Source organism: Glycine soja, chromosome 11 (assembly GCF_004193775.1).
Source record: "Glycine soja cultivar W05 chromosome 11, ASM419377v2, whole genome shotgun sequence".
NCBI lineage: Eukaryota > Viridiplantae > Streptophyta > Magnoliopsida > Fabales > Fabaceae > Glycine > Glycine soja.
In genome coordinates, this window is record NC_041012.1 from 4980992 (window position 1) to 5003859 (window position 22868).

Below are 22868 nucleotides of genomic sequence, written 5' to 3' on the forward strand. Positions count from 1 at the left end.
TACTTACATGTGAATCTAAACTCACTCTTACAAAGAAAGGAAAACTAAACTCAAATTTAGTCAAATTAAAGTAGATTTTTCTCCACCAAATTGGGTTAGGGTCGAATAAATACTTACAAATTCAAATTTACTTACCATACCTAATCACCAACCTAAGCCATGCAAATTACCCACCCAAGAACTTGCAACCCAAAATCCACAAATTGTAAGGGAAGGCAAAAGACATAAATAAAAGAAAAAAATAAGAATAAAGAAAAATAAGAGCAAACCCTTTTTGCTTTTATGATTGGATGTTTTTTTTATAATAGTTATAACTTAAAAATTAAAAGAGTAAAAATTAAACTAAATATGTGTATTTAGATTTCAGGTGTTTTTAATTTATTCCATACAAAATAAAAAATAATACATATTATATTTTTTAAATAAACAATTAAGTCTAAGAATGATTGTAGGAGGGACACGGATAATAGTCCCTCACTACTTGCCCCCATCGAATACATATTGTTCTCGTGCATGTACTCATAACTACATGGGTATCTATAGTAGATACTCGTAGATTTATTTTGATTTTTTTCCTAAATATGCTTGAATATTTTTAACCCAACGCACTTTTGTTTAGACTCAAAAAACACTCGATACACTTGTTGAAATAAAAGAATTCAAACAAAAATATCATCTTGGGAAAATTGAAGAAGGACAAAGGTTTTCTCTCTCTTACATTTATTTATTTTTTAAGCTTTTTCCAACTAAGAGTTTTTAAGAATTTGACTTTTTTCAATAAATATTGTTTAGTACATACAAATTTGAAGATAAAGTTATTTTCAATAATTTGACACATATTAGTAGGACAAAGACCTTCTAGTACTCATGTTTGAACAGCTAGATGCAAGTAAGGGTAACTATAAACTTGGACAAAGGCCTTCCAGTACTCATTTATTTATTTTCAGCTATTTTTGGATCACTTCCAGTTCCTGGTATCTTCACTCTCTTTTTGTACAGCCAAGAGCCAACTATAATTTTCCATTTGGACCAAAAAATAAAAAATAATAATTAACCAAGTCCAGGTAAGCCCAAACCTATAAATTTACGAGTATGGACTTGCATAAACGAACGGTCCAACGAAGAACGGCATGGTGATGTTTGTACCACTGCAACACATTGTGAATCGCTATTGCCAAAATTTTCAGCTTCTCAATCTCTTTCTGAAACCAAAAAGCTGCACGCCCTCATCCTCATCCTTGGTGTTTTCTCCTCCTCCTTTAACCTTTGCTCTAAGCTTGTCACATCATACGCGCTATGCCGCCACCCGTCCTATGCATCCCACCTGTTTGATAAGTTGCCTCAGCCAAGCTTGCTCTCCTGGAACGCTATGATGAGGTTGTATGTCCAAATGGGGCACCCCCTTGATGTCCTCAACTTGTTTGTTTAAATGCTCGGGACGGGTCGGACCCTGCCTGACAAATTCACATACCCGGTTGTTATCAAGGCTTGTGGTGACTTGTCTTTGATTGATGTGGGCGTTGGAATTCATGGGCAGACCTTTAAGTTTGGCTATGATTCCGACACATTTGTTCAAAACACTTTGTTGGCAATGTATATGAATGCCGGGGAGAAGGAAGCAGCACAACTGGTTTTTGACTTGATGCTGGAACGGACTGTGATTTCTTGGAATACCATGATTAACGGGTACTTTTGGAATAACTGTGTAGAAGATGCAGTAAAGGTTTATGGTAGAATGATGGATGTGGGTGTCGAGCCTAATTGTGCAACTGTGGTTTCGGTGTTGCCTGCTTGTGGGCTTTTGAAAAATGTGGAGCTTGGCAGAGACGTTCATGCATTAGTTCAGGAGAAAGGATTTTGGGGAGATATTGTAGTTTGGAGTGCATTGCCGGACATGTATGTTAAGTGTGGTCAGATGAAGGAAGCATGGTTGCTAGCGAAGGGGATGGATGAGAAAGATGTGGTTACATGGACTACTTTGATTAATGGATAATTTTGAATGGGGATGCTAGAAGTGCTTTGATGCTTTGTCGGATGAGGCAGTGTGAAGGAGTGAAACCAAATTCGGTAAGCATAGCTTCTTTACTATCAGCATGTGGCAGTTTGGTTTATTTGAACTATGGCAAGTGCCTGCATGCATGGGCAATAAGGCAAAAGCTCGAGTCTGAGGTCATTGTGGAAACTGCCTTGATTGATATGTATGCCAAATGTAATCATGGCAACCTCAGTTATAAAGTGTTTATGGGAACCTCTAAGAAGAGAACGGCCCCATGGAATGCTCTTCTATCTGGGTTCATACAAAATAAGCTTGCAAGAGAGGCAATAGAACTCTTTAAGCAAATGTTAGTGAAAGATGTACAACCTGACCATGTGAGCTTTAATAGTCTTCTCCCTGTATATTCTATTCTTGCTGATCTCCAACAGGCAATGAACATACATTGTTACGTTATAAGATCAGGTTTTCTTTACAGACTTGAAGTAGCAAGTATTCTAGTTGATATATACTCAAAGGGTGGAAGTTTAGGATATGCTCACCAGATTTTTAATATAATTCCTCTGAAGGACAAGGATATTATTATTTGAAGTGCAACAATTGCTGCTTATGGAAAGCATGGACATGGCAAAATGGCTGTGAAACTTTTCAATCAGTTGGTACAATCTGGAGTAAAACCAAATCATGCCACCTTCACCTCTGTTCTGCATGCTTGCAGCCATGCAGGTTTGGTTGACGAGGGTTTTTCTTTGTTCAACTTTATGCTCAAGCAACATCAAGTTATTCCCCATGTTGATCATTATACTTGCATTGTTGATCTTCTTGGACGTACTGGTAGACTGAATGATGCTTATAACCCTATTAGAACAATGCCTATAACACCTAACCATGCCGTATGGGGTGCACTACTTGGTGCTTGTGTGATTCATGAGAATGTTGAACTGGGAGAGGTGGCTGCTAGGTGGACTTTTGAGCTTGAGCCTGAAAATACTGGAAATTATGTTTTGTTGGCAAAACTTTATGCTACTGTAGGAAGGTGGGGAGATGCAGAGAAGATTAGAGATATGGTAAATGAGGTAGGATTAAGAAAACTACCTGCTCACAGTTTAGTTGAGGTCAGAGATATGTAAATTGAATAGATTACAATGTCAGCTTAACAACATCTGCCACAAACATTAAAATTCTATCCAAAATGAGAGTCATTATTGCAGTAGTCATGGAAGACCCTATAAAATGTGAAAGGTATTTCCTTTAGAGGGGAAGTGCCTACCTTTTTCCGTTATTTTAATCATGACGGAGGGAAATGCCTTTGCTTCAATAATGTTGGTTGGCATGCATAGAGTTCAAGGCAGAGATTTTGGCTCCAATTTCCTTGATACACTTCTGTTGATGCTCAATTGCCAATACCAATCAGTGCCTAATGTCTGCGGCTTTTCACACACATTCCTTGGTACTCCATGTTTGTGGTTTTACTGAGACGGATTTTTTAGTATTCAGGATATTGCCTTTTCCTATGGTTGTCTGGTTGTTGTTGATCCCTTATACTGGCCACGCAGCTACTTATTCTCCCATTTTCTTGGTAAGTAGTTGGATTTATTTTTTTGCTACTTTTACTTTAACCTGCTTTTAATAGTTATAAAATAAATTATGTTGCTCCTGTTATTGAATTGTGGTTCCTTGCAGCAAGATGGCAATGATTGCATATTGACTATGAGGGAAAGAAACAGAGCAGAACTAGGTCGGTACTACCTATTCTTATAGACTTATACTTTATGCAGTCGCTTGTTAGCTATGTTGAGCATAATGACTTCACTTACTGGTGATGCGCTTGTCCTTATATCTTGAGCTCGTGCTTACGTTTTGATGTAATCCATAATCTTTTTAAAATTTCATTGGTTTATCAATTGTAAAAAAATATTGTCAACCTACTATTCATTTTTTGTTAATTAATGGAGTTAAATTATTTATGTACTTGACTTTGTTGGCACCCATTATTATCATTTTTTTGTTTTTAGTTAACAAAAATATTACAGTCAAGCATTACTTTTGTTTTATATGTTTATTATCGCTTGTTCTTTTTTAATCAATGGAGTCTCTACAGCTGGCATACAAATGATATAAACTGCCTCGACATTGTCATTTTGTCTAACCATTTCATGGTATTGATAATGGAGTCTTCGACAAAACAAAGTGTATTAATATATAAATATTTAATAAATGATAGAATAAAAATTTTTTATATTGTTAATACACTCTTATTAAATTTTATTTCTTATTATCCTGTCTTTGTGACATGAAACTTTATCCTTGTTTAATATTTATTTTTATACTTAAAAAAACTAAATTAACATTTGTCATTTTTTTTTAGAAATGATATTTGTACAATAAATTATACAACGAAGTGTCTAACTAAGAGAGAAAAAAATAGAAAAGAGAAAAAAAATTGAATTTGAAATGTAATAAATGATAGAGTGGATAATAAAAATAAACACAAAATACCATTGGATAATCTTTTGTATGAATTGTTGCATGTGTCTCCCGTCTCCTCTTTCTTTGAGATTTTTGTCTCCCTCCCTCTCCCTTCAAATTTTAATTTTATTAGTTTAAAACTTTTCTTGTATTATAAATTCTATTGTTTCAAATCAAAATTATTTGATAGTCTTGAGTCAATTGTTGTTCAAGCTATTTTTCCTTTTGAATTTAAAAATATATTGTATTATAACTAAAATTAGTAGTAAATAAATATTTTTTAGGATAAATACTTATTTTAGTCTTGGCTTGGAAAGTGTTATGTGATAATATTAATTTTTAAAAGATAAAAATTCAAATTTAGTCATCAAATATGCAAAAAGTGCAACAACTTGATCTTGTTGTCAAATTTCATGAGACCATTTTTTTATTAAGTTGTAATGTTAAGGATCAACTTAACAAATTGTATTTTTTGTAAATCAATTTGACGTTAAGTTACAAAATTCAGGGATCAATTTGTCATAAAATTATCCACAAAACTAATTTGTCACATTTTTTTACATTTGAGAATTAAATTTAAATTTTTCATTTTTCAGAAATCAATTTGTTACTGTACTTTCTAATATAGAAATCATATTTTAGATATGATAAACAATTTATATTGTGATATAATGTTTTTAACTATATAAAAGTAAAAAGAATAAATTGAAACACAAGGTTAAATAAATTCCTAAAACCCCTCTTGTAATCTTGGATATTTCAGCCCCCCTTCCCCAAAAAAAAAGGCACTAGTTGAAAAATAACTCTTCAAAAGACTATCATTTATGATAGATAATTAGTCTAATTTACAAAGATTTTTTAGTTACAATAAAAAAATTTCCATCTAACTTCAAAACATAATATATACTTGTTATTACTACAAGGGATGTTGGTAGATTGGATTTGATTGATTTTGAAGAGAAAAACTATCCAATCCATTATTTTTTGTTTTGTTAATTTATCATCCAATTAGTTTAATTTAAACTTTTAATTTGATTCAAACTAATATAAATCAGTTTGGATTGGATTGATTTTCAGTTTTAATCCTATTTTAATTTTTTAAAAATATTAATAAAAGATAACATACATAATAAATATAATAAAAAATAATTTAAAATTTCAAATATTTTATTTGTATGTCATTATATAACTAATAATATAATATTTAAGCATCTTAACTCAAATAATTAATAAAAATATATTTAATTAAATATATTTTTCATAAATAGATATGAGTTATATATATGATAATTTTATAAATATATAAGAAGTAAAAAAATAAGTGATATTATAAATTTATGAATAGAAATATATATTTATGTATAAATTTTGGTTTGGATCAATTTCTAAAAACAAATCCGAAATTTCACATGATTTTATCCAAAATTTTAGTTTTACAAATTTTTGATCCCTTTGATTTTTTGAATCAATTTTTTCAGTTCACATTAAATTAGATCGATTTATCAACACATTTATTATACTAACATTAACACAATTCACATCTAGACCACCAATAGACATATAGATCAATTTGCATTAAATTGTTACAATTAAACTAAAGTTTTCAAGTTCAAATCTTAAAAAAAATCACATCTATATTTATTATTTTTTTCCGAAGTATATGCTCATTTTTTCATTAATATTTAAAAATGTTGCTTGAGATAAATTCATGCCACCTATTGAAAAAATGATCATAGTTTCGTTTTTCAAAAGTAAACAAATTTGACCTTGAAAATAATCCAGCTATAGCTATTGCTTGTTTCGCACTTCTACTTCTCTCAAATTATTCTCTTGCGATTTTTTTGCTATTTTAAAATATTAACTTCATTGAAGTTATTAAAATTTGTGACCCTTAATTTTTTAGGCAAGTCGGTATTATTTGTATTATGAATAATTAAACATTTATGACAAGTCTTACATAAGTAAAATATAAATATTAAATTGACGCATCTATATTTCAAGTTTCAAGTAAACAAAATACGCAAACAAAAATCACATTACTCATTCTAAAGAGAACCTCCGCCACATTTTACAAGTCCAAAAGTGCATAATCTCAACGTGAAAATTCTATGGCTGATTGGCAAAGAATAGATATTAGCCTGAAGTCCTTAATCAGCATATTACTTGACTCTGTAAGCCTGCCAACCAAAAACAAATTTAGAGTGTAAAAAACCCAACCCAAGTGATTGTTAAATGTATTTTACTAATTAGAAACAAAGCTCACCTTGACCCTTTTCAATAGCTCTTTAGCATTGCTGTCCTTCCTAAAGTGTTCCCTTACAGGCTGCATAGTCCAAGAAACAATAATCGAGCTTGTGCCACATACTAGAAATGAAGAAATAAAAAGGAAAAACTCCAGAGTTCACATAATATGCTATAACACCACTAGTCTTGCTTTGTACAAGTTCACAATGATTAGTAAGAAGATGCTACCAGCACCAGTAGGATATAATGTCCAGAGCAGCCAAAACATGACGGTCACAGGAGTCTACTTCTCAATTCCTCTCCCAGCTTGACAAAACTAAATTGAGACATGATTATGCCTAAGCTAATAATTGAAGCAAATGTACGAAGCCACTTGAGTACCAATAAAAACGTTAAGGTTTGTAATACAAATGCAGAAGGATGAAGGGTAAACAGTACACTATTTAAACAGAATTATTTAACTTGGAGAATCTGTTGGATTAAACAATTTGAATTATTTTAACCACCACATTGATATTTGAAGATTGAAATCATATTAAAATTTCAAACCCAACAAATTATAAAAACACAAATCAATGTGATTATAGGAATATGAAAAGCAATGGGCTTGCAGTATATATATTCAAAAGCCTTCTAATGCCCTGTTTCAATGCAAAAGTAATAACACTACAACCTAGTATACATAATTGAAATTGTGCTTTTAAAACCTGGAAGCAAAAATACAACAGAAACATAATCAGAAATCATCACCTCCAGAATTTTATTCAACGACTTTGCCAATGCTGGTTTAAGGTCACCAGGATGTAACTCTCCACTTTTATAGGCTGCAGTCAGCTCTTCAAAGCTTGTGAAAGTCCTAGATTGAATGGAAGCAAAAACATGTATCAAGCAAACATTTGCGCAGAAGAAAAGGTAAAAAAAAAATTGTAAAACAGAATAAAGGTAAACAAAATGACTAAAGAGGTTGCTACTTTAAAGGCGTCTGAAGTTCAAAGAGGGAAAATAGCAAAACTTACTTATTACCACCATTATCTGCACTACGCTCCACTGTGAACTCATTAAACCAAGGTAAGACAAGATATTTGATGTACTCCAAGCATGGGTTTCCTTCCACTATCTTGGGCGGGCAATAAGCCTTTTTTATTTTCACATTCACTTCAGCCTATATCCAAATATAAAGTTATTTTGGACACAACATAAGTTTTATTTTAAAAAAATAAAGGAAAGTTACAAATAAAAGGAACCACTGAAAATATATTCATCATTAAGGAACAAATAGCTATACTTTGCCACAAAAAGCACAGCCATATATTTAACCATATATTTCTTCATGCTTAATATTTTTTTCCATTTTTATATTTTTTGCAATTTTCACAAAATGAAAAAAATTCTTAGCGTCCTTAGAATTAAAACAGAATGCAACTAGACATGACCATTGGTTTTAGCCTTTGTAATAATGACACAAATTTGATAGCCCTATAAGCAACTTACCTCCTCATCTTCCATGAAAATGGAAGACGATGGGTCACTTTTTGACATCTTTTCTTGTCCTTGCTGCAGACCAGGTAACATGTCTGCAAATCACCCCTAAATCAGTTAGTGTGAGATACACAACTTCAATATACAATATTCAAAAGGAGTTTCGAAGAATACGGTGTGACAAGATAATGGGCTTGTTCTTCCTCTTAGTGTCATCACAGTACTCTCTAGCAAGTACATTCACTTTTCGCTGATCCATTCCCAATTGGCAAATGTCGGCCTATTTTCCAATACAAACTTCATGCATTATTCACTAACATGTTTGAAGCAAATGGACATGAGAAACAGCACAATATCTGAATATTCAAATATTGAAAATAAACTATACAGCTAGCTTAGATATAGAAAGCAAAGAAAAGGAAGGAAAAACCCAATAACAACACAATTAAAGTTAGTAGAAGAAATCATGCATTGGTGGTAGATGTAATTAATACATTCAAGGCTGCGAGCATCTATCATGATTTCCATTTTTAATGCTAACATTGTAAAAATCAAGCATAAAAAAAATTAATGCAAGCACAAACATCTAGTAAAAACCTGAAAGACACCTTGAGGAAAAATATGTCAGCACACTGCATGCATGGATAGAATATCTGAGCAGCAGTCAATTCATCCTGTTCACTCCGCCCCATTATTTGACTACACCTATAATTCAGAAAAACAAAACACGAAACAACAGTGTTTCAAGTCCAAATCCACCATTTACAAGAACACAGGAAAAGGCATTTTAAAAAGGAAAGGAACCTGATAATCCTTTTTAGATTGTTCTTCTGAGCTATATCCAACACAAGAGGCCAGTACTCATCAGCTCTGGCGTTAATCTCTTTCGAGGACCACAAAAACTCAACTTTGCCACTATCCAGATCCATCCCAACAGCCTTCCAAATCTCAATCAAGTAACGGCCAACCGTTTCAATTTTCTTCAAGTCCCCTCCCATCTTGTTGTTGAGCTTGGCAAACCAATCAGCAATCCATATTTTGACGCGGCAACCAGCAGATGTTAGCTTGTTCACATTGATTGTCTTCATAACACCCTATAATAACATATATATAAGTAAAAGAAAGTAACTATAATGTAATCCACACCACCCTCAAAAGATTCCATTCCATTCACCTTGGAATTCAAGTAATCAACTGCTCAATATAAATTAAACAAATTTTTTAGAATAGAGATTTATTGACCTGAGCAATGTGCATTCGTCCGGAGGGTTCGAAGCCATCGTAGCAAACGGGTTCGGGCTTTTTGGTGAGGAGGTTAAGGAGTTCGTCTTCCTGAATGCACTCTTCTCCGACGCTCCTCACAATTTGAAACTTCTCATCGGGGGTCAACCTGGGAACAAAAGAAAAAACGATGAAATTGAAACCCTAGAAAACGGAGTTAGTGAGTGAAAGAAACTTACAGATGAGTTGGATTGGGATTGGATGATTGGGGGATCTCAGGGTCGGAGACGGATAAGGATTCCACGGCTTCGGTGAGTGGTTGTTCCATTGCGTTACTCTCTCAAAGAAAGATAGTCAACGCCGGAGAGACGAAGAAGAAGCCTGAGTATGAGTATGGCCAGGGTGTATGTATGTCTTAAACAAGTCAATTGTTTATTTATGATTTAATTATTTAGTTTTTATATTTTTCAAACTTATCTATTTTAGTTTATATAGTTAATAAATAATTTTTTTAGTCCCTATAATTTATCTTTTAATTTTTAATAGTTTCGTACCGTTAAAATTGTTTAACACTTATGAATTATTGTTGCCAGGACCTTGGCTCTTCTCTGGTATGTTGTGTTGAAGCGGAGACGACACGTTATAATCACAGACATGAATGTTGTGTTGAAGCGGAGATGGCACGTTATAACCACAGACATGAATGTTGTGTTGCTTTCTAAATATTGCGTCCCGCTGAAAACAAATCAAAAATATGAAATCATTGCATAAACACTCAGAAATACGTGTATTGCACAAAACAAAAAAGGAACCTTGAGTTGCTTATTTTGTTCCTTCTTCTTATTATTATACAACGGACTCCTCAATGACTCGGACTTCATCATTCGACTGGACCACAGACGTTGAACTTCTGAACACATTGAATCCTTCGACCGTTTCTTATGTGTGTTTACGAAAATGAAGCAAGGGTGAGATACATAACGTTGAATGCAAGAGATAGCATAGTGTAGTAAGAGAATGTAAATTACCAGAAGAGGTTCCCTTGCGCTTCCTCTTCTTCGTCGTTGACACCGCGACTTTTTCTTCTTCGAGAGGTTCTATTGTTTTCTCGGCTTCGTCTTTGACGGCGCTCAAAATCATCACTGAATCAATATCACTATCTTTTTTCTTTTCAAATTTAATGGAAAAATAACAGTTGTTAGCATGTGGCATAAGAGAGGATAGATGAATGAGTAAATTGGACGAAGAGGAAAAGAGATTGGTACCTAGAACCTGGCAATATCGACACCGAACTTCTTTCTATCGAAACGAATGTCGACGAACAAAAACGACGAGACGTTCGCCATTGGAAATTGGTGGGAAACAAAGCAATTAAGATTTAGGGGTTCATGGGATGAGTAAGAGTAACGGCTTTGTGGACACTTGCACTCTTCGTTTGTTCGCTGCGGCCGGCCACTTCTACTGTGTGTTCTACAAGGCAACCAAACCCAACAAGACAAATGCATAGGGAGTTTTGCGATGCAATGTGAGAAGAGCAATGAAAACACATCGGTGCGATGCGAGAAGAGCAACGAAACCTAAAGTCCTGACAAACATATCAGAGAAGAGCCAAGGTCCTGACAACAACAATTTAACGGTATCAAACAATTTTAACGGTAAGGACCTATTGAGAATTAAAAGCTAAACTACATGGACTAAAAAATCCACTTATTAACTATAGGGACTAAAATGGATAAGTTTGAAAACTATAAGGACTAAATGGGTAATTAAACCTTTATTAATTAATTAATTTTGGGATTTTTTACGGTCAAATTTGTATTTTTGTCTCTATTTTTCATGCCTCTAATTTTAAAATACATGGCTACTTTTAATCATAAAAAAATAAAGTTGTTTTAATAACATTTTTTTAGAAGAATAAAAACTAGTTTAAATAAAGCTTAAGTTATGCATTTTAAAATTAGAATAACAAAAAATGGACATTTTTTTAGGAAATTAAAATCATACTCAATTTTTTAAAAAGAAACAGAAAATCTTTTTTTTTTTTTTACCTTTTTTTAATATATTAGTCATTTTTTGGGACTACTTGAAATGATTTATATTTTTAATATATCAAATTAAAATATATAATTATATTAAATAAGATAATTATGATGAATACGCTTTTTTATGATTTTAAATGTTTAAATTAATAATGTAATTTAATTTCTGATTTAAATTAATTAATGAGCCATCAATTTAGAGGGCGAACCCTGGTGCAGCGGTAAAGTTGTGCCTTGATGACTTGTTGGTCATGGGTTCGAATCCGGAAACAGTCTCTTTGCGTATGCAAGGGTAAGACTGCGTACAACATCCGATGGGGTACGAAATTTTTAATGAGCCATCAATTTGACTAGTGAAAATTTATATTAGAAACTAAAAACATAAATTTCAAAAAATATTAAGCCCAAAATATAATAAACCCTAAATCTAATTATAGAGGTCTACCCTTTGTAGTACCCCAAAAAAGATTAGGCCCCACGGTCAATGGGAAACACTCCTAACTAAAGCAAAAGAAATTCTCTTTAATATATTTATAATCAATAAAATAAAATATTTATACCATACTTTGAAATATTGCAATCTAAAATTATCTTTTTACTTTAAACTTTAATCCACCATGCTTCAATTAGTGGATATACCGATTGAATTATTTGTTTTATTTTTTTTCCCTGTTTACTTAATTAGAGTCAATTCATAAGTTACATTTTATAACCCATCTTTTTATTATAACATAAAACTAAAACAATGCACTGATAAAAAACAAAAACACAATGAAACACACCAACTTGCTTCTGGAGAGCTAAAATAACATAGACGGTATTTGTGAGATTGCTTTTCAACTCGAGAGCTTCACTTGTAGAAGGAGATATTCAATTCCACTCAATAAGGATCCAATCTACTATTCATGGAAACCACAACCAGAAGTTCACAACAGGCATCACATTCCCTCAATAATCCATCCAAAATCACATCAATGTGTTCATGAGGTAGTACACAAAAACCTATGAAGATCAAGGAATCAATCAGAGCCGTGATCCACAACAAGTATTCAGAAACAGAGTGCGAGCCTTTCTTTATTCTTTGCAGTTCAGATCCAAACTGATGAACCTTAGCACAAGTTTGGGATTCGAAGAAATTAAGTATCAGTGTATTCATCCCAAAGCAACCACAATTGTGAATCGAACTAGTGAGAAGTGACTCCAAAAGTGAAGAAATGAGCCACAAGAACAGGAGCTGATCCCTATTACTTCCATTGCATATTTGATTCCACCACAATCCCAATCACCATCAGATAGGAAACACAATGGTATTTCTGGATTCACTACAAATCTGTGAAGTCTGTCTCCTTAGATCACAGCTTCTACTTGTTTCCTGATTCATCAAGTTTCACAGAAACAAAATGAGAAGCAAGGAAGTAATGATTGAGTAAGGGTCACCGGAATTGAGGTAAAGATTGGGTAAGTTAGGCATGAACAGGATGAACTCAAGGTCCTGTGATCCATGCTAGAATTTAATAATTGAGAGTGAGAAATTGAGAGAAAATTTCAGCGGCCTGCGATTTTATTTCATAAAATGAACCCTGAGAAGAGTTATTGCATTTATACATATCAAATGTGACACAGATCCTACTGAGTCTGGTGAAACACAGATCTCTGTAACAGATTATGTTAACAACTGCTACCAGAATTCTAGATTGAGGGAAGTTGAATTATTAAAATAGTGAAGAAATCATTCAAGCGCCGATTAATTTAAGACAACTACATTCAAAAGCAAAAATGAGGCTTACTATCAAGAAGTAAGCAATTACCTGTTGAACCCTTATTAGCAAATTTCAATAGGCACACCAAAAATTAACAATTAACAATAAACTACATAATGACAGAAAACAGTCTGACAAATCAGTTAAAGAATTAAGATAAAACCTTAAATTTAAATAGTCTGAAAGATATTTAAAATGGTCGCTGTGGGGCTTTCTTCCCAAAGATGGCCTCCCAAACAGAGGGTGAAAATGGTGCTTTCTTGTCCAAAAACTGTCTAACAGCTTTCTCATTAACAACAAAACCCTTATCCGTTAATGTTTTGATAGCACTCTTAGCTTCTTCAACACCTTTTTCATTGCAGAAACCATCCACTAGGCCAACAAAAGTTGTCACATTTGGAGAATGACCTGCTTCTAACATCTCCACACAAAATTCAAAAGCATCGTGTAATCTGCTACACTTGTAGAGTCCTTGTATAAGGACCATGTAACTGAAAGCATTGGGTGAAACACCACTACTCTGCATTTTCCTGAAAATCCTTTTGGCGTCATCAGCCTTGTGGGCCTTTGTGTATCCCTCCACTACTGCTGTGTATATGACAATCTCTGGAATGGTTCCCTTCTCCCGCATCAAACCAAAAAGTTTCAATGCTTCCTGAACCAAACCATCTTTACATAGACCATCGAGCATAGCTACAGCATTGGGGATAAGGCCAGTCTCCTTCATCTTCTTGAAGATCTCATCAGCATCTTGAGGCATAGACTCTTGAGCCGGTTGATTGGGATTTGACCTCTTTGCTTCTTCAGATTGCTTACTTGCTGCAACCTCTGACAGATTCACTGTTTTATCATCAAAACCAAGCTTGAATTTATTAAGGAAACTGTCTCCTGATTGGCCAGCATCCCTATTCGTTTTTGCCACATTTGTGTTCTGAAATGCAAGATCAATTTTGGAAGATTTATTCGTTTGGTCCAATTCATCAGGCCCACCATGGTTGTCATAAAATCTCGGAGGGAAGGAATGGGAACCTCTATCATATTCTTGGAAACGTGGAGGAGGCTGATTAACTGGCTTCCTACTTCTCAAAGGTCTACTTGGAATTGGTTCTGACAAAGACTGATCAGATTCTCCATTATCTTTAAAACTTGAGTCTGACTGTTGAAGAAAAAAGTCATCGGATTCTCCAACAGGTTGTTTGCTTCTGCCACTGCAATCATCGGTAAAGCTAAAATGGCGCACAGTCTCAAGCAATGGTGGCAGATATTGTTTGCAATGTACAAAGGAAACTAGTTTTTCAATCTGAGAGAAGGATACAAGTTTATGAACCCCTCCTCGAGATGCTGCCATGTAAACCTGTTCATAAGTTGCACCAAGCATATAATCAACAACACCCCCAAATCAAAGAATAAACAGAGCAAAAGGAAAGACATGATGGATACTGAGATAACCAAATGTTAAATAATAAAGTAACAAATCAATCAGATTATAATGGGGGACTCAATGAAGAGAAATTATCATCATAAAGTCCCGGTAATTTACCATCCACAAGTGCTGGGATTAAATCAAAGCCACTCTCAAAATCCACCAGCCACCTAAATTGAATGAAAAAATAGTATTAAATCATCCAATAGAAGCAACAATCAAAGAGAAAGAAAACCAAACCAATTTAAATGCTAGAAATAAAACAAAAGTAAAGTAAAATTGCAGAGTGTAGAAATGTAAAATTCATTTGCGGTAGCGTTTTATCTCACCCTAACTAACACGAAATAAGGAGTGCAAGTAGAAATTCAAAAGCGAAATAATGGCAGCAAAATGAGAGAGTGTAAGAAATATCTTACCGAGTCGCACGATGATTGACCTCGGAAGAAGTTTATTGGTGAGTGAGTGTGAAGAAGTGTAGGGTGGAAAATGCAATAACTGTGTAATACCCTAACTAACACGACGAAAAGGAGAAGGAAGACCCTGCCGATGGACTACTGGGCCTGGGCCTAACATTTTTGGTGTTGGATAAAACGAAAGTTTTTAAATTCTTATATTTTATTAAATCTGAATACTTATTTTAGAAATGTGTTTGAATGTGTTTTTTATTTTTTGTTTTTTAGTTTTTAAAAATTATTTATGAGTTGGGGAATAACATGAGATAGTATAAGAAAAAACAGTAATAGAAAATCAAAAATAAAAATAAATTAAATGTTTTTTATTTTAAAAACAAACAAGTTTTTTTAAATTTAAAAATAGAAAATGTTTTTAAGAAAATAAAGAATAAACAAACAAGTTTAAATGCCCGATTTTCTCACATGTAAAATTGTAAATTATGGTACGTTTAGTATGAGAAAAAAAAATAAAAATAAAAATATAGACGGAAAAGAAAATATAAAAAGGAGAGATTTTAAACTTTAGTCTATGTAAAAAAAAAAAAAAAAACTTTAATCTACCATGCTTCAATTATTGAAGTAGAGATTAGAGAACCTCACTAGTCATTTTGTGCAGTCATTTTTTTTGGCCAACGCATGTTATTGACTAAAATTTCATTTTGGCCGCTATTATTATGTCGCATTATTTGTCTTTATTATTTGAATTAAAACACTAAAATATTTATATTAAAAATTAATTTAATTTGATATATAATATACAATTTGCAAGAATAAATGTAATTTGATGAATAAATGCAAATTAGTCATTAGAAGTCATTTTTTACTCGCAGTTTTATTTATACGATCGAATTATTTTTAGCATTAATTTTTAAGTGATTAAAAAAATGTAAAAGACTAATTACATGAATTTTGTAAATTCAATAATTAATTTATACATATAAGTAAGTAATAAGATTGAAATGAAAATGAAGAATAATTTCAAAATGTAAGTTATTAATTAAAAAAAAACACGCGACCAATGAAAAACTGATCTCTCTTTTAAGATCATGAAGTATTTCAGCATTTTAAAAGTACCACTTGGTTCTGATAGCATGATCATGTTAGTGGGATAACTTCTAAGAGCAGTGCTATCATTTCTCTAACATTCAATTTTAGTTTCTTAATATCTATTCAATTTTTGTATTAACTATTTTTATTCGGGTTAACGTATTGATCCCTACATGAAAGAGTAAAACATGGTCCACTTATTACGAAACTCGGAGGTTATCTGAGTTTTTATTTAAGAAAGTAAAACACTGAAAATTGAGTAAAACTACTATTTTAAGATCACAGATTCATGGCTTAAAAAAAAATAATCACAGATTCATAGTGATCTCAGCTCCTAAAAAACAGATTCATAGTGATCTCATTCTCAAGTGTATTGAATTTTGCAATAGAGAATCATCAAATAAACAGCCACCTGTACCAATGTGCATGACGTGTCTGAAAACAAGACACGCACCTCTCCATATCTTTGTCACCTTACTCTATATAGAGCCACCTTAGCATACTGCATAATCACAGTTTTCATTCAAAATTCCATAAAATGGAGCCTCGCAAAGCTTCACCATTATCGTGGGTCTTGATCTTCTTCCTTACCATTTCCTTGTGGGGAGTTAAGGTATCAAGTGAAGAGCACCACCACCATGGCAAATCTAAAGAGGGACCTGTGGTGGAAAGGGATCAAAGGAGGACATTACTTGTCACTGAATTTGGAGAGATCACTGCCATTGACATCAAGGAAGGACAAAAGGAACTACCCTACCATCTTCAGTTCATCACATTGGAGCCAAACTCGCTATTTCTCCCTGTGCTTCTCCAAGCAGACATGGTCTTTTATGTTCATACAGGTTCATACAAACCCTTTGAATTTCTAAATTCTAATCACATATTCAAGGTTTTAAATTGTGGTCACTGTATGATTTAGTGAAATGTGTTTTCAGTTGCAATATCCTAATCTGTTATTATAGATAGACACTTTAACAATGATCATTTTCTTTAAATTTTGCAAGACAACATAGAGAAACATGTATAATACTTGTGGTATAAGCATTTTAATTTCAACACATTCAATTCAACTTACTTTGGCTTCAGGGAGTGGAAAGCTGACTTGGGCAAATGATGATGGTACTAGTACGATTCGTTTACGCGAAGGAGATGTCTGCAGTCTCAATGAAGGATCTGTTTTCTATATACAGAGCAACTTAGAGGCTGAGAGAAGGAAACTTAGGATTTATGCAATGTTTACCAACACAGACGACAATACTTACGTAAGTGCTGGCTGCACATGTATTCTTTTTCATTTAACTCATACAAAAATTTAAGGTTTGTTTGCAGTAGTTGTTGATGTTAACCACGAATGCAGGATCCATCAATCGGTGCTTACTCAAGGATCAATGAACTGGTCAAAGGCTTTGATAAGAAAATCATGCAAGCAGCTTTGAAGGTATTGCTTAAACCTCACAATGTGCAACTGTGCAAGCAGAATGTCAATGGCTATATTTTTACTCAAATTTTGTTCTGTTTTGCATTGTTTGACACACGAATATTAATATTTACTAGTTACAAAACCTCTAAATTGTGATTTTTTGAAGGTGCCGGAAGATTTGATCGAAGCAATCATTAACAAGACGGAGACTCCAGCTATAGTGCATGCGGTTCCAGAGAAGCGAAATATTGTCCAGGAGCTGGAGGCTTCGTTTCTTAAAAACTTTTTAGGCGTTGGGTCCAACTCCAAGAAACTCGAAACATACAACATCTTTGAGCATGACCCTGACTTCAAAAATCCCATTGGTTGGAGCACAGCAGTGACCAAAAAGCAACTAAAGTCATTGAAGCGGACCAACATTGGATTTCTGATGGTGAATTTGAACATGGTTAGTCATTATAATAATAATAATAATAACTTGATACTTAATCTTTATGCAGTTGTATTAAAATTAATTTTAAACTATATATATAACTGAAGGGATCAATATTGGGGCCTCATTGGAATGCAAAGGCAACAGAGTTGACAGTGGGAGTGGATGGGGAAGGCATGGTCCGAGTAGTATGTGGAAGCGGCAATGAAAATGAGACAGAATGCCAAAACATGAGGTTTAAGGTTAAGGAAGGTGATGCTTTTCTGGTGCCTAGGTTTCATCCAATGGCTCAGATGTCATTCAACAATGGACCATTTGTTTTTCTCGGCTTCAGCACTTCAGCAAAGAAAAACCACCCTCAGTTTTTGGCGGGAAAGGGATCAGTGCTTCATATTCTAGACAAAAAGATACTGGCCAGGTCTTTGGGTGTGAGTAACAGAACCATTGATGAGCTTCTGCGTTCTCCCGAGGACTCCATCATTTTCAGATGCAGTTCCTGCGCAGAGGAAGAGGAGAAGATAATGAAGGAGGAGGAGGAGGAAGAGGAGAGCAAGAAAGAAGAAGAAGAGAGGAAGAAAAAAGAAGAGGAGGAGGAGGAAGAGGAGAAAAAGAAAAAAGAGGAGAGGAAGAGAGAGGAAGAGGAAGCTAAAAGGCAACAAGAAGAGAGGGAAAAGAAGCGAGGGGAGGAGGAAGCTAAGAGAGAAAGAGAGGAAGAAAAAGCTAGGATGGAGAAAGAAAGGGAAAGGAAAGGAGAAGAGGAAGCAGAAAGGGAGGAAGAAGAAGCTAGAAGAGAGCAAGAATGGAGAAGAAAAAAGGAAGAAGCAGCTGCTAAAAGAGAGCAAGAAAAGAGGGAAAGGAGGAGACAGGAAGAAGAAGCTAAAAAATGGGCAGAAGAGAAGGCTGAAAGGGAGCAAGAACAAGCTACGAGAGAAGCAGAAGAAGCACAGAGGGAACAAGAACAAGCTAAAAGAGAAGCAGCACAGAGGGAACAAGAACGGGCAAAAAGAGAGCAAGAAAGGAGGCGGCGAGAAGAAGTAGCTGGAAAGGGAGAAGAGGAGGAAGAACACGCAGGAAGAGGGCACGAAAGGAGAAAAGAAGAAGAAGAAACAGCACGGAGGGAACAAGAACAAGAACAGGCTGAAAGACAGCAACAAAAGAGAGAAAAGAGGAGACAAAAGGAGGAACAAGGAGAAGGAGAAGAAGAAGAAGAAGAAGATGAAGAAGAACCAACATGGTGGGAGAGAAGAGAAAGAAGAAAACAGAAGGGGAAAAGTCCAGAAGAAGGAGTAGAATGGGAGCAAGAAGAAGCCAGGACAGCAAGCAGGGAGGGAGAGAAGAAAACACCGAGAGAGTGATAGACAAGTTGAAAAACAAAGCCACAGGAACAGCTTTGAAGGAAGGAGAGTTTTGAAAATAAGGAACGTTTGATTCCCTCTTGAGACTTAGACTCCTGGTGTGTATTTTTACAATAAGAACTTCTTTTATGTCTTTGTCATGTTTTACTTATGTTTGTTTTTTATGACTGGTTGTTGAAGGCCAACGTTTCATGAATGCTGGTAGTTTGATTAGTAATTTAGTACAAATTAGTGAATTTGGCTTCTCTAAATTGAGGCGTGCTTACTTTAGATAATTATTATAGAAATAGAACATAACAAAATTTTTATTCCATCTTATTCTTTCCAAACTAGGTAAAAAGATAATTAACGATAAACAGTGGAATAAGATAGAATAAATTTCACTACTAGTTTCCATTATATCTCATCTTCGTTATACCAATCCAAAAAAAATGGACCATAATATCGTTACATTTCATTCTCTTCCACCAGTTCAAACATGTAGAACAAAAATGAGACTCACTCACTCACTGAACCTGATATGTATGAGACAACAACAGTTATGTCATCAAGTTTGCCACCATAATAACAGAATCCAGCTTTTTCAGCAGCAGTAGAAAATGGTGTCCGACTACTCTTGGACAGTGCTCGCTGACGAGCCAGTGCTGCTATCTTCTGAGCAGTTACTTGGGGCTCTAGTCCAGCCCTAATTGCATGTTCAACAACTCCAGTGATCTCACTGTTGTACAAATTGTCAAATAAACCATCTGTTCCAGAAATGACCACATCTCCTGAAGCAACGGGTATGGTAAAAACCTGGATGCATTATTGCAAATAGATATGCTTAGTTTGTTTGACTTTCCATAAAGGCACACAATTGACAAACTCATTTTCCAAAAAGACTTCATCTTCCATTAGGCATCCTGCCGAACGTGAAAGCCAGGCCAAATAAAATTACATCTTATTAACAAAGTTGATGCGTGAACTTTACCTCACCAGAGCTGGGTAGATCAGCGCCATTCCCACTCTCCAACTGATATGGGAAATTGAAGTCATGCTGTTGAGAAGGGGACTCGAAAATGGTGCATCCATCTCTAACCACAATGAATCCACTGTCACCCAAATTAATAGCATGTAGTCCCTGGACCAAGAAACTAATCAGACATTATACATAAGAACTCGAGACTTATGAACTGGTTAGACAATACTTAAGAATAAGTATTTGCATGATCACATGCCAATATTGTAGACGAAGCAGAAGCCGGTAGAGCTCCCGGCGTGCTTTAAATCCATTTCTAAGCTTAATTTAACTTTTGACTTTAAAATAGCTTGGTGGAAAACATGCTTAATATGATAATAATTGTAATGATGTAATCTTCAACCCCATTTGGTATTTGCACACAATTACTTCAAATAAAATGAATTATGAAACACAATAAGTGTTGGAGGATGCATTATACCAGACATAGGTGAAAATGTAGAAAAACTTTCATGTTTATGCATATAAGAAGAAAACAAACCATTTAATATTCAGTAGGCATGAAACATGTATGATGATTAAATTACCTTGTCAGTAAGAGCAACAATACAAGCTGTTGATGAACCCTTGACCTTTGTATTTGCGTGAGCTTCCCTTAACACTCTTGTCAGATTAAAAGAACCTTTAGGCTCCTTTTGAATTGCTCTCACTAAATTGGATATAAGTTCCTGTGCAAACAGTCCTGCATTAACGCCAACATCCGCCCAGCCACCTACACCATCAGCAACACCAATTGCTTGTTCATCCGTGCAAATAAAATGAGCATCCTCTCCTCCTGTCTCCTCCTTATCTGGATGTGGTAGGTAACAAGATCCTGACAACATCTTCAAGGGCTTACCACCAACAATAGTTCTGAAAATAACAGTACTCAATGCTCAGGATAAGTAAGTATCAGCTGCAAGAAATATACATTACTGTTTACAGATATAATTGGTGAAAAGAAAAATTGGACTCTCATGGAAATACTCAAAAGTGTGGAAAATGCAAATAGTAAGTCACACTTCTGGAACTTGCTGCAGAATCATTACCCCACTCTTTCAAACACGGTATAAATAGGGTAAGCTTCCTTCATGGCATCAAAATCGGCATCCAAAATATATTATTTGAAGCAATTCATGGAGAAATAGAATTCAAAATATTAAGAACAACAATCACATACGGGTCAGGCGAAAAAGAGGAATTTGCAAGCTGTTCATCAGGAGGGCTTCCATCAAATGAGACAGCATGTGCAGCCCCGGCTGAGTAGCAAGCAGAAGAAGAGGCTGAGAAATTCTTGAGCCATGATCCATGCAGCAAACTCGAATCCCGGATCCTCCTATTAGCATCAAAAGTAGAACACCCAAAACTCAAAGGACCATACAATGGTTGTAGTCTCCTTAGATTCACACTACCCCTCAAGCAACCTACAGCAGGCTTTGTGAAGTCTCGCACACTACCACGACCTGAGATTAAGCCATAAGCATAAACATCTCCCAGCATAGCATTGGAATGTGAGGCAGTAATCATTGATTTTGTGTGAAGTGTGTGACTTGAAGTGAGCGAACAAAGAGGCAAAGCTGAACTTCTGTACAAGGATGTCGGCACTCCTTGTTGCCTTGTTATTGCTTCCCGAATGCGACAGTAAATGGTTGCATTCAGCCTTGAGAGAATGCCAGGCATGATCTTATTCCCCTATGCAAAAATACCCTTAATTCAGTTTCCCGATTAAGAATAATGTGAAACCACGGGTGTGATTTGAATTAACAAAACTCATTCCTTTTTTACCCCCACCAAACCTTGCTTCAAGAGTAATGAACCGCACTCATAATCTGAAATGTTGAAATTTGAACAAATATTATTCGAAGTTTCTAACTTCATGAAAACAAACACCCCACCAGATGCAAAGAGCAAGTACTAAATAATTGATATAATCATTTGTGAGAGAAACCCCCAAAATGTTTTGACTTGGGAAATATCTTTTTATTGAGAAGCAAATGTACTGGGACTGTATCAATTTTGCATCAGTCAATAATGGATTTCATCAACCTGTTCAATACTACTTAGGCACTATCTTATATTTAAAAAAAAATTGAATATGTCAAAGCCAATTAAAAAAAAATGAAGCGGTTTAAAGTTAAACAGGGCACTCAGAAAAAAGTTTAGGCATGAATTCCAATGTGGTCCCACCGTAAATTAATACCAGCAAGAAAAAGAAGATGGATTCTAATGTTCTATGGCGTACCTGTTGAAGGAGGAGTTTCCTGTTGAAAGAGCAACAACAAGAACAAAATGCGGCGGTGAATGAAACACAGGAGGCTTGTAACGTCAATGAAAGATAATAACAATCGAGGGCATCTCTGTATTTTTACTCACCAAGGTTTCCCTGTGCCTTCCTTTCAAAAGAGTATACCGGAAAACTTTTTTTATTACCTCTTAACAAAAATTGAAATAACAAGCAAACAGAGGAATAAATATTCTCATCCTCGTATTTTTGGAAATAAACCAGATAACTTAGAAACAAATACTCCCCTTAAAA

General features: G+C 34.6%; 4 protein-coding genes and 1 long non-coding RNA gene across 8 annotated transcripts; 2 read left to right on the forward strand and 3 right to left on the reverse strand.

Annotated features, from left to right (window-relative positions):
* The first annotated feature begins 941 nt into the window (after positions 1 to 941).
* LOC114375186 lies at positions 942 to 3960 on the forward strand. Its single transcript, XR_003658727.1, has 2 exons — positions 942 to 3572; positions 3677 to 3960. It is a non-coding gene; the product is annotated as an uncharacterized LOC114375186 (long non-coding RNA).
* A 2460-nt stretch (positions 3961 to 6420) lies between these two features.
* On the reverse strand, positions 6421 to 9821 carry LOC114377406 (tyrosine--tRNA ligase 1, cytoplasmic-like). Its single transcript, XM_028335892.1, has 10 exons — positions 9646 to 9821; positions 9428 to 9575; positions 8990 to 9279; positions 8794 to 8890; positions 8360 to 8465; positions 8198 to 8280; positions 7723 to 7868; positions 7457 to 7562; positions 6726 to 6785; positions 6421 to 6639 (listed from the first exon to the last, which is right to left on the reverse strand). The coding sequence occupies exons 1-10, from the start codon at positions 9732 to 9734 to the stop codon at positions 6622 to 6624; spliced, it is 1143 nt and encodes a 380-aa protein (XP_028191693.1). The 5' UTR covers positions 9735 to 9821; the 3' UTR covers positions 6421 to 6621.
* Positions 9822 to 12144: 2323 nt separating this feature from the next.
* Positions 12145 to 15187, reverse strand: LOC114377393 (pentatricopeptide repeat-containing protein At4g38150-like). Its single transcript, XM_028335877.1, has 4 exons — positions 15045 to 15187; positions 14746 to 14798; positions 13369 to 14559; positions 12145 to 12817 (listed from the first exon to the last, which is right to left on the reverse strand). The coding sequence occupies exons 2-3, from the start codon at positions 14746 to 14748 to the stop codon at positions 13396 to 13398; spliced, it is 1167 nt and encodes a 388-aa protein (XP_028191678.1). The 5' UTR covers positions 14749 to 14798; positions 15045 to 15187; the 3' UTR covers positions 12145 to 12817; positions 13369 to 13395.
* Positions 15188 to 16630: 1443 nt separating this feature from the next.
* LOC114377061 (vicilin-like seed storage protein At2g18540) lies at positions 16631 to 19586 on the forward strand. The gene is made up of 5 exons (XM_028335442.1): positions 16631 to 16969; positions 17214 to 17389; positions 17485 to 17565; positions 17714 to 17995; positions 18088 to 19586. The coding sequence occupies exons 1-5, from the start codon at positions 16666 to 16668 to the stop codon at positions 19333 to 19335; spliced, it is 2091 nt and encodes a 696-aa protein (XP_028191243.1). The 5' UTR covers positions 16631 to 16665; the 3' UTR covers positions 19336 to 19586.
* A 94-nt stretch (positions 19587 to 19680) lies between these two features.
* Positions 19681 to 22724, reverse strand: LOC114377062 (probable protein phosphatase 2C 55). 4 transcript variants are annotated; one of them, XM_028335445.1, is made up of 6 exons: positions 22575 to 22724; positions 22129 to 22161; positions 21513 to 22024; positions 20881 to 21205; positions 20306 to 20455; positions 19681 to 20130 (listed from the first exon to the last, which is right to left on the reverse strand). In XM_028335445.1, the coding sequence occupies exons 3-6, from the start codon at positions 22010 to 22012 to the stop codon at positions 19834 to 19836; spliced, it is 1272 nt and encodes a 423-aa protein (XP_028191246.1). In that variant the 5' UTR covers positions 22013 to 22024; positions 22129 to 22161; positions 22575 to 22724; the 3' UTR covers positions 19681 to 19833. The 4 variants fall into 4 exon arrangements, with proteins under 4 accessions (XP_028191246.1, XP_028191245.1, XP_028191244.1 ...); XM_028335444.1 differs by having other exon boundaries at positions 22118 to 22161; XM_028335443.1 differs by having other exon boundaries at positions 21513 to 22161.
* Between the last annotated feature and the right edge of the window lie 144 nt (positions 22725 to 22868).